The 12,110-nt window shown below is 40.1% G+C and overlaps 1 protein-coding gene across 2 annotated transcripts in view; it reads left to right on the top strand.

Annotated features, from left to right (window-relative positions):
• RLF (RLF zinc finger) overlaps positions 1 to 10,287 on the top strand; it is a 96,656-nt gene extending 86,369 nt beyond the window's left edge. For both annotated transcript variants that reach the window (XM_047082756.1, XM_047082755.1), the window contains exon 8: positions 5,164 to 10,287. In XM_047082756.1, the coding sequence (XP_046938712.1) occupies positions 5,164 to 9,807 (4,644 nt within the window). In that variant the 3' untranslated portion in view covers positions 9,808 to 10,287. The remainder of the gene's footprint in view (positions 1 to 5,163) is intronic.
• Positions 10,288 to 12,110: the final 1,823 nt, after the last annotated feature.

Below are 12,110 nucleotides of genomic sequence, written 5' to 3'. Positions count from 1 at the left end.
CCTGCATCAGGCTCCGTGCTGACAGCTCAGAGCCCGGAGCCTGCTTCAGATTCTGTGTCTCCCTCTCTCTCTGACCCTCCCCTGTTCATGCTCTGTCTCTCCCTGTCTCAAAAATAAACACTAAAAAAATTTTTTTTTTAAGTTTTATTTTGTAAGTTTTAAGGAGAGTATTAGTTTTCTATTGCTGCATAACAAATTACCACAAACCTAGCACTTAAAACAACACCCAAGGGGCGCCTGGGTGGCGCAGTCGGTTAAGCGTCCGACTTCAGCCAGGTCACGATCTCGCGGTCCGGGAGTTCGAGCCCCGCGTCGGGCTCTGGGCTGATGGCTCAGAGCCTGGAGCCTGTTTCCGATTCTGTGTCTCCCTCTCTCTCTGCCCCTCCCCCGTTCATGCTCTGTCTCTGTCCCCCAAAAAATAAAAAATAAAAAACGTTGAAGAAAAAAAAAAAATTAAAAAAAAAAAAAAAAAAAAACAACACCCAATTGTTAGCTCAGTTTTGTAGGACACAATGTAGCACAGTGTGGCCAAATTTGTTGCTCAGAGTATCAAGAAGGTGGAATCAAGGTTTTTGCCAGCTTGTGTTCTTATCTGGAAGCTCTGTGGAAAATCTACTTCTAAGCTCATTCTTGTTGACAGAATTCTCTTCCTTTCAGTTGTAAGACTAAAGCCCTCATTTTTTGCCGGCTGCCAGCTGCAGCCTGTTTTCAGCTACTAGAAGCCATCCTCTTTCCATACCTGCATTTTTAAGCCAGCAGACATTTAAGAAATTCTCCTAATTTGAATCTGACCTTCTCTAAATCTGATTTCCAGACACCTAGATGTAGAGGGCTTGAATGATTAGGTCAGGCCCACCTAGGTAATCCACCTGTTTTAAGATCAACTGATTTGGGGCCTTTATTACACCCACAAAGTCCTTTTTCCCATATGACATAATCATAGGAATTATACTTACAGGATCCACTTACCCTTGAATGGAGGAGATTATACAAAAGTGAGGGTCATTTTGGAATTCTGCTTACCTCAAGGAACCACAGAAAATGGGAAAGCTGCTAGAGGACTAGGGAAAGTGGGTTTCTGAGGCACTTGGCTGGCTCACTTGGTGGAGCATGTGACTTGTTCTTGGAGTTGTGAGTTCATAGAGATTACTTTAAAAAAAAAAAAAGTGGGTTTCTGACACAGACCAAGGAATTTGCTGTCCACCTACATAACCAGACCCATTCCTCTTTAATCCTCATTTCAGGTACTTTCCACTATAATCATTCATGATAACTGGCCTAAAGGGTAGAAAAGATGTGGACTGGTAGGTGGAAGGCAGTGAGTGGAGAATTCCCTTCAAATTGAGAGACTCACCTCTGGGTTTTTAAAGAGGGATGGATCTAACCTGTATCAGTTAGGATCTAGTTCTGCCGCGAGTAGTAGATATCCCACAATAGTAGTGCTCTAAAGAAAGTGGAAATTTTTCCTTTTCTCATGTAGGTAGATAATCCAGGCAGACAGGCCAAGGTTGCTTTTAGTGGTTCCACGTATCAGAAACCCAGGTTCCTTTTTGTCTGCCATCAACACATAGTTTCCGTCTCATGTTCTAAAAGCTGACTATTCCAATCCTAGCTATCATGTCCATTCCTGATAGCAGGGCACTGGGAGTGGGGAGGCAAACCACACCATGATAACACCTTTTCCTCATCTCCTCTAATACACACAGCCCCATCTAGCTGCAAGGGAGACAGGAGATATATTTATTATTTCAGGTTACTTTGTAACCAGATAGAAACCAGGCATTCTGTTTTTGTAGCAGAAGAGGCAAAGGATATTGGGAGACCGCTTATAACCAATGACTTAGTCCTTGGGGTGGAACAGGTTAATGATGCTAAAAAGCTTGTGTGGGCATTAGGTCTTTTGCAGAAGGCAACAGTGTATAATGGAGAGGGCCTTGTGATAGTACCTCTTTATTTTCTGGGCTTCCATTTTCTATAAATGAAGAGCTTAAACCAGATCATTTAAAGGTGCTTAGGGACATCTGGGTGGCTCAGTTGGTTGTGTCTGATCTTGATTTCAGCTCAGGTCATGATCCCAGGGTCATGGGATTGAGCCCCACATCGGGGTCTGTGCTGTACGTGGAGCCTGCTTGGGATTCTCTCTCTCTCCCTCTCTCCTCTCCCCCACTCCTTTACGTGCATGCTGTCTCTCTAATTAATTACTTAATTGGTTAAAAAAATAAAGGTGCTTAGAGTTGTTAGACTTTAAAAATAGTATGAATGAAGGTAGATGAGGTTATATTTTGAAGTGGAAGTTAAAGAGGGCAACATTCAAGAAACTTGAATCCAGTTTCTTTGGCCATATGGCCCTTTTTGGTGGAACATCTAGTGCTTACTGTTTTGCAAAACATGACTTTGTCTATTATAATTCCTTCTCTTTAGTAATAGAGAAGCTGAAAATTAGAGGTGTATGACTTGTAAAGATTGTAAACCTAGTTGCAGCAGAGTCAGGACTGGACCATGGGTATCTTGACAAATTGCGTAATGTGATATGATTATCATTTGTAAATCAGAGCACAGAGGTCTTGGAGGGTCAGGTAAGTTTTAAAATAATTCATAGGTTCTCAACAAGTTTTATTCTTTTTGGAAGAGTGAGATAAACTGCAAAGAATATTCTTTTTTTTTTTTTATGTTTATTTTGAGAGAAAGTGCATTAGCGGGGGAGGGAGGGAGACAGAGAGACAGAGAGGGAATCTTAATCAGGCTCCACCCTCAGCGTGGAGCCAGACGCAGGACTTGATCCCACAAACCGTGAGATCATGACCTGAGCTGAAATCAAGAGTCGGATGCTTAACCAACTGAGCTACCCAGGCTCCGTCCATTCTTTCTTAAATAGCCCAATCTGGATGAAATGGTAAAATGTACAAAATCACTAAGAGCACTTTTCAAAAAAACAGACTTTATACCATTATGCATTCTAAACAGATATACCAAGAAGTTACTTGTTAAAAGAGTAGTGAATAAATTATAGGATATGAAATGTGGAACTGAATTTTGAAGATAAGACTAAATTGATTTTAAACCAGGTAGCTGGAACAAAGAGTGGCAGACATAGTGTATGAAGAGCACATAGGATATAGCCATATCAAGCTTTGGAATTCATAAAGGTTGTAAACTGGTTAAGAACTCAGGTTATGCACAAAGATAGCTTTAAGTTTAAATCCTTGTTCCTTTGCTCACTAGCTGGTGACTTTGGGCAGTTAACCTTCCGAGCCTTGGTTTCTTATCTATAAAATGAGGATAATGTGGGAAAATAGTATTTGGATTAGTGCCTAGACTGTAGTAAGGTTTCAGGGATGCCTAGGTGGCTCAGTCAGTTAAGCATCTGACTTCTGCTCAGGTCATGATCTTGTGGTTCATGGGTTTGAGCCCCATGTCGGGCTCTGTGCTGACAGCTCAGAGCTTGGAGCCTGCTTTGGATTCTGTCTCCCTGTCTCTCTGCCCCTCCCCCCCTCAAAAATTAACAAACATTAAAAAAAATTTTTTTAATAAAAAAATATAGTAAGGGTAGGGTTCTGTAAATTGATGATAGTTGTTTCTCTGTGTTCCTAGAACTTAGAATGAATGATGCTCAACACAGTATAATTGCTTAACAAATTGATTATCAATTTGAAGAGTAGAGTTTATCCTGTTATTTTACATGGTATTCTGTTGAATACTAACTATGTGCCAGCAATGTAGTAATCGCTTTATATTGCTTATTTCATTTTTATAACAATGTTAGGAGGAAAATCTAATGTTACCACTACTGTTTCCATTTTATAGATGAGGCAGCTACAGCTTAGGAATTAAGAACTTGTCACTGCAGTGAAGCTGGGTTCAAAAGCAGTAAAAGTCTGACTCAAAAATCTATGCCATTGGGGCACCTGGCTGGCTCAGTCTATAGAGCATGCAATTCTTGATCTCGGGGTCATCAGTTTGAGCCCCATTTTAGGCATACAAATTACTTTTAAAAAACTTTTATGTTTTGCATTTTAAGCCACTCTGCCATACAATCCTACTTTTCTTTGCTCATAGTATTTTCATATTCCATTTCAGCCTCTCACGTAAGTCATCTTCTTGTATGCCTTGTATCATATATGACCAGATCTTTTTCCTGATTTTTTTTTAATGTTTACTTATTTTTGAGAGAGAGCTCAAGCCAGGGAGGGGCAGGTGGAGGGGGAGGAGGCAGAGGATCTGAAGCAAGCTCTGCACTGACAGCAGTGAGCCCATCGTAGGGCTCGAATTCACAAACTGTGAGATCATCACCTGAGCCAGAGTCAGACACCCAACCAAGTACCCAGGCACTATATAGAAAGAATTTTAAGTTTTTGTTGTTTTTCCCATGGGAAGCTTGAGATTGAGTATACCTATAGCTATAAAGTACTAATTCTTTTAGGAGAAAAGAGGGAGAATCATTTCAGCCTTGAGATTTTGAAAACACGGAGCTGTTCATGACAGTTGAATTTCTTAAATCGAGTTTTATACAGCTGTTTCCTTTTTCACCCATTTATTTAAGCCCTGTCCTTCTTAACCAGCTTAAGACAATTCTTTTTTTGAATCCTTCAGTGACCTTATTTATCCTGATTTCCTTTGAATTCATGTACCTTTATTATGTATATATTTGGCATATAAATAAATTCCTTGAGGGTTAGACAGTGCTTTAATAGGCAGTGTCTTGTAAAGTTGGACACTATAAATGTACATTGTAACATCTAATCCAGTCCTTTCTTTGCTTGTTGAGGCAAAAAGAATTGGAGCACCTGAGTGGCTCAGTCGGTTAAGTGTTCATCTTCGACTCAGATCATCATCTCAAGGCTCGTGGGTCTAAGCCCCAGGTTGGGCTTTTAAGCTGACTGTTCAGAGCCTGGAGCCTGCTTTGGATTCTGTGTCTTCCTCTCTCTCTCTCTCTCTCTGCCTGCCCCTCCCCCACTCATGCTCGCTCTCGCTCTTTCTCAAAAATAAATCATTTTAAAAATTAAAAAGGAGAAGGATCTAAATGTAACTTGGAGGAAGAAAGTTTAAAGATAAATTTAAGAACACTAAAAGGTTCGAGAAGTATGTATCTTACCAGTGAAAGTTAGGTAATACTTCATAATGAAAAAGTAATAACTCCCCCCCCCACCCCTGTTTGTCTTGCAGGCACAAGACGCTGGTCTCGGAGTGTCAATTTTACTATGTGTCAGAGCTCTTCAACTCAGATCAAGCGAGGATGAGGAAATGAAGGCATCAGTTTGCAAAACAATTGCTTGTCTTTTACCAGAAGATTTAGAGGTCAGACGAGCCTGTCAGCTTACAGAATTCTTAATTGAACCTAGTTTGGATGGATTTAATATGTTGGAAGAACTGTATCTGCAACCAGATCAAAAATTTGATGAAGAAAATGCACCAGTTCCAAATTCTCTCCGATGTGAGCTCTTACTAGCTTTAAAGGCCCACTGGCCTTTTGATCCTGAATTTTGGGACTGGAAAACTTTAAAACGACACTGCCACCAACTGCTAGGACAAGAGGCCTCAGATTCTGATGATGATCTAAGTGGCTATGAAATGTCTATTAATGACACAGACGTTTTAGAGTCATTTCTCAGTGACTATGAGGAAGGTAAAGAAGATAAACAATATAGAAGAAGAGATTTGACAGATCAGCATAAGGAGAAAAGAGACAAAAAACCCATTGGTTCTTCTGAAAGATACCAGAGGTGGCTTCAGTATAAATTTTTCTGTTTGTTGTGTAAGCGGGAATGTATAGAGGCCAGGATTCTTCATCATTCTAAGATGCATATGGAAGATGGAATTTACACCTGTCCAGTTTGTATTAAAAAATTCAAGAGAAAAGAAATTTTTGTTCCTCATGTGATGGAGCATGTTAAAATGCCACCAAGCAGAAGGGACCGTTCTAGAAAGAAATTACTGTTGAAAGGCTCTCAGAAGGGAATTTGTCCCAAGAGCCCCTCTGCAACCCTGGAGCAAAACCAATCATTGGATGAACAAGCCAAAGGAGAGTCTCATGAATACGTCACATTCAGCAAATTAGAAGATTGCCACCTGCAAGACAGAGATTTGTACCCATGTCCTGGCACAGACTGTTCCCGAGTATTTAAGCAGTTTAAATACTTAAGTGTGCATCTTAAAGCTGAACACCAAAATAATGATGAAAATGCCAAGCACTACTTGGATATGAAAAATAGAAGAGAGAAGTGTACTTATTGTCGACGACATTTCATGTCTGCTTTTCACCTGCGGGAGCATGAACAAGTGCATTGTGGTCCTCAACCTTATATGTGTGTATCTATAGATTGCTATGCAAGGTTCGGATCAGTGAATGAACTACTTAACCATAAACAAAAACATGATGATCTGCGTTATAAATGTGAATTAAATGGCTGTAATATTGTTTTCAGTGACTTGGGACAGCTTTACCACCATGAAGCACAACACTTTAGGGATGCATCTTACACATGCAACTTTGTTGGCTGTAAAAAATTCTATTATTCCAAAATTGAATACCAGGATCACCTCTCAATGCATAATGTTGAAAGTTCAAATGGAGATGTGAAGAAATCGGTGAAACTTGAGGAGGCTGCACCAGGTGAAAAGCAAGATTGTATTGATCAGCCCCATCTACTTGACCAAACTGATAAATCACATTTACCCGAGGATCTTCTTTTCTGTGCCGGATCAGCTAGTTCTCAAATAGAAACTGCAGAAAATCTGAAAGAAAACAGTGACAGTAATTCTAGTGATCAGTTAAGTCATAGCTCTTCAGCTTCCATGAATGAAGAGTTAATTGATACACTGGATCACTCGGAAATGCAGGATATATTATTATCTCATGAGAAAGTCTTTGTGCCCTCCAATTTAAAAGAGAAATGTTCCAATGTGGCAGTTTGCTTTGATGGGACTAAGTTCACCTGTGGTTTTGATGGCTGTGGTTCCACGTACAAAAATGCAAGAGGGATGCAAAAGCATCTCCGCAAGGTCCATCCGTACCACTTCAAACCCAAAAAGATAAAGACAAAAGATCTCTTTCCCTGTGGGGGTAATGAACACAATCAAGCAACTGAAAAGTTTGATGCAGAACCTAAACCCAGTTCAGATACAAACAGTGACTCCCCAGATGAAGGTCTAGACCACAATATTCATACTAAATGCAAACGAGAATATCAAGGTTATTCCTCAGAAGCTTCTATCTGTGCTTCTAAGAGGCCGTGTACAGAGGATACCATGTTGGAACTTCTGTTACGCTTGAAACATTTAAGCTTGAAAAACTCAATAACGCATGGATCATTCTCAGGGTCATTGCAGGGGTACCCATCCAGTGGTGCTAAGTCTCTTCAGTCGGTTTCACCTACTATCTCCGACCTTAATTTTCAGAATCAAGATGAGAACATGCCAAGTCAGTACCTTGCACAGTTGGCAGCTAAGCCTTTTTTCTGTGAGCTTCAAGGATGCAAATATGAATTTGTGACCAGAGAGGCTTTGTTAATGCATTATCTTAAAAAACACAATTACTCAAAAGAAAAAGTCCTTCAGTTAACCATGTTTCAACATCGGTATTCCCCATTCCAGTGTCATATTTGCCAAAGGTCATTTACAAGAAAAACACACCTTAGGATTCATTATAAAAATAAACATCAAATTGGCAGTGACAGAGTCACTCACAAACTACTAGATAATGAAAAATGTGATCATGAAGGCCCATGCTCAGTAGACAGATTGAAAGGTGATTGCTCTACAGAACTCGGTGGTGACCCCAGCAGTAACTCTGAGAAGCCACACTGTCACTCTAAAAAGGATGAATGCAGTTCAGAAACAGATTTGGAGTCGTCTTGTGAAGAAACAGAAAGTAAAACATCTGATATTTCATCACCCATGGGTAGCCATAGAGAAGAACGAGAAGGACGAGAGGGAAGAGGTAGCAGGAGGACTGTTGCTAAAGGAAACCTCTGCTATATTTTGAATAAGTACCACAAACCATTCCATTGTATCCATAAAACTTGCAACTCCTCCTTCACTAATCTAAAAGGCTTGATTCGTCATTACAGAACTGTACATCAGTACAACAAAGAACAATTATGTTTAGAAAAAGACAAAGCAAGAACCAAAAGGGAACTTGTCAAATGTAAAAAGATATTTGCTTGCAAATACAAGGAATGTAACAAACGCTTCCTGTGTTCCAAAGCTCTTGCTAAGCACTGTAGTGACTCTCATAACCTAGATCATATTGAAGAGCCTAAAGTGCTTTCCGAAGCTGAATCTGCAGCAAGGTTTTCCTGTAACCAGCCTCAGTGCCCTGCTGTTTTTTATACATTCAGCAAGTTGAAGCACCACTTGATGGAACAGCATAATATTGAAGGAGAAATACATTCAGAATATGAAATTCATTGTGATCTTAATGGCTGTGGCCAGATTTTCACCCATCGCAGTAATTATTCTCAACATGTATATTACCGACATAAGGACTATTACGATGATCTATTTAGAAGTCAGAAAGTGGCAAATGAAAGGCTACTGAGGAGTGAAAAGGTGTGTCCGACAGCTCTCACTCAGGGGCATGAACATCAGACTACCAGGAGATCATTTAATGCTAAGGCTAAAAAATGTAGTTTAATCAAAGAAAAGAAGGCTCCGATTAGTTTTAAAACAAGAGCTGAAGCCCTCCATATGTGTGTGGAACAGTCTGAGCACACACAGTACCCCTGCATGGTTCAAGGATGCTTATCTGTGGTGAAGTTGGAAAGCAGCATAGTGAGGCATTATAAACGCACCCATCAGATGAGTAGTGCCTACTTAGAGCAACAGATGGAAAACCTGGTCGTTTGTGTGAAGTATGGTACCAAAATTAAGGAGGAGCCCCCTTCTGAAGCAGAGCCCTATATAAAGAAAGAAGAAAATAGCTGTGAATCAGAGCACACAAAGCACGGCCATTCCCCAGGTGACAGCGTGCCTGTCCAGAACACAGATTCCCTTCATCCAGGCGAAAGGGATGGAGGTCAGAAAGGATGTACAGAAAGCAAACCAGTTTTTGATGCAGATACTCTCCTCTACAGAGGAACTTTGAAATGTAACCATAGTTCAGAAACCACTTCTTTGGAACAATGTAATATAGTTCAGCCTCCTCCTTGTAAAATAGAAAATTCCATACCTAATCCTAGTGGGACTGAGAGTGGGACTTACTTCACGAGTTTCCAGCTGCCTTTACCAAGGATCAAAGACTCAGAAACTGGGCAGCCAAGTTCAGGGCAAGAAAACACTGTAAAAAATTCAACCCCTGTTCCAAAAGAGAATTTTAGGAAACATCCACAGCCCAGGTCATTTGATTTGAAGACTTATAAACCTATGGGATTTGAATCTTCATTTCTGAAATTTATTCAGGAAAGTGAAGAGAAAGAAGACGATTTTGATGATTGGGAACCTTCGGAGCACTTAACATTAAATAATTCTTCACAACCCAGTAATGACTTAACAGGGAGTGTTATGGCAAATAATATGGTGAATGACAATGACCCTGAAGTTGACATACCTCATTCTTCCAGTGACTCTGCAATTCATGAGAACCTGACTGCAATCCCACCTTTGATAGTAGCTGAGACAACAACAGTTCCTTCCTTGGAAAACCTGAGGGTTGTATTGGACAAAGCATTAACAGACTGTGGAGAGCTTGCCTTAAAACAGCTTCATTATCTTCGGCCAGTGGTTGTCCTTGAAAGATCTAAGTTTTCCACACCAATTTTAGACTTGTTTCCAACAAAAAAGACAGATGAGCTTTGTGTAGGAAGTTCCTAAATAGCAATTTTGTTTTAGAAACAGACTGGCTCCAACACTGCAACATGGGGACAATTGCCAATTTGAACAAAGGCTGCGAACCAGCCACACCATTGTTTAGGGTAGAATAGGCTGTGTATTTACATGAATGTATAATATCTATGTCAGCAGTATTGGCTGAGTCCATTAGCTCTCCAGTTGGTTTATTGATTGGGGTTTTTTGTTTTTGTTTTTGTTTATTAAAAAAAGAAATGGAACTGTACTCTTGTTTGGTGCTAATTAATACATCAAAATATATTGGGGCTTCCTTTTTCAAATTAAGTGTGCATGATTGTATATGGAACAAATACTAAGATCCCAGGGTGGGAGGGCTAGGGAAAGGGATATGGAGTTCTTACTTGACTTGAATGTGCACCTGAGGGTGCTTTGTGTAATATATTGTACACTACAGCATCTTATATTTTTTGAGTTGAGTTTCAATAAATTACAATTTTTCACCCATTTCTTGTTTACTCATAATGAGTTTTCATACCATACACTAACTGAAACTGCACTGGGCATTTTCTGGAATGTGCACTTATATTTTACCCCAGTAGTTTCTCGTTTCTTATTAACCAAACCATTCAGATCAAGTTTCTTTCTGAATGACTGTTGTCATAAAGTTTTTGTGTAGAGAAAATTCTGAAATTGAGTAATTAGCTCTGAGGGTCAAGATAGCTCCCAAAAGAGGATGCCCGGCGGCTGTCCAGATAGAAAGAATACCAAGGAGAACATGAAGGGCATAGATGGATGCAGTCATGTTTCCAGGGACTTACAAAGAATGTGGTAGGCTGCAATGAAAGGGAAGCACTGGGGTGGATGAGATGACTGTAGAGATCGATGGGCAAGGACCCAACCATGAATGCTATTGAGTTTGGACTCGAGTCCTTAGGCAGCTGAGAGGCTTTAAAGGATTTGAACAAAATAACATGACGTTAATTGCAATGTTAAATTAATAACAATTTGTAGATGTCTTAAAATGATTGTGATTTGAGAGGCTGAGAATGGAAACAGTAGATATTAAGACTGTTGAAGTAACTGAGGCAAACCTGATGAGAGTTTATACTATCAGTTGGAGCACAAGGAAGAGGAGATGAAATTTAAAGAGAGGGTTGGATGGTGAAAAAAACGTTTTGAGCAAAACCGATTTAGTAGTGATGCGTCCAGTTGAGGTTGGAATACAAAAGGAAGAAATGAATTTTGGGGAAGAGGATGGAAAGCCAAGGTGAGCTTGGTCTTTGGATGTGTTGAACCTCAGTGGACTATGAGCCCTGTATGTCTAATGACAAAGCAGTGTGTTCTTATAAATACAGCAGCTTTATTCTCTGTTCTTGTGAAGTTCTCAGTGAGTTTCATCAGCTAGCAATGAAGTGACTCAGACACTCCTAATATCCCTTTCTTATGTCTGTCGTTAGGATTTTAAGACCTTTTCTCTGACCTCTAGAACCCCCCCACACACACACACACACACATGGACACACAATGCCTAAGTGCTTTCTTGGTTCAGATCCTAGTAGGTAACCATAGGGTTCTCAAATAAGCATCTGTTGAAAGAAGAAAATGGCAGAAACAGTGGACAGTGGAACACCTTAGAGGCTGAGGCTACTACTGACTCCTTGGGACCTTTAGCTAGTTTCTGTGGGCTTCAGTTTCCTCACCTATAAAGTGAAGAGGTATGGGATATTTTGACAGGTCACTTTCTGTGATCTGAGCATGAGAAACAGCTGGCGGCTTCATTTTTAGCCCAGAACAAGAGAAGATTGCTAATTTGCTTAAGACTGAACTACATCCATTCGACCACTCCTAATTTCTACCCCCAGAAAGGGCCAAGTAGGTCCGTTTGTAGTGGAACCAAACCCTAGTTGAACGCTATTGAAAGTTTGCGTCAAGTACAAGCCTAAATGGTTCATCCTAAGATTATTTTCTATTCCAGTTGGAGCATCTTTATTTGACTTTTTAATAAGACCACGTTTTATGTCAAACCCAGCATGTGTAGTTCTATGATAATACAGAAGGTCGGACAGTTATTTTTCTAGCTTTCCATACTGTCATTTTTACTTGATGTGTCTTTGGGATTTGTCCCAATGCTAGCACAAACCTGGAAGCATTGACTTTGTTTTCAAAGCCCTTTTAAAGTCAAGAATGCCCCCTAAATAATGGGTAGAAGTTCAGAGTACCAGACACTTTCATTCTGTCCTTTTACCCAGAATTCTCTTACTTCAGTGTTTCCCCATGTTGATGAACACGTGTGAGAGAGTGGAGTGGGAAATGAAGGAAAAGAAAGT

The sequence above is a fragment of the Lynx rufus genome, unplaced genomic scaffold (genome assembly GCF_022079265.1).
Source record: "Lynx rufus isolate CCGP_SWC_20201006 ecotype Redwood Valley unplaced genomic scaffold, mLynRuf1.p SCAF_2, whole genome shotgun sequence".
NCBI classification, from domain to species: Eukaryota; Metazoa; Chordata; class Mammalia; order Carnivora; family Felidae; genus Lynx; species Lynx rufus.
This window is presented reverse-complemented; position numbering and strand designations above follow the sequence as displayed.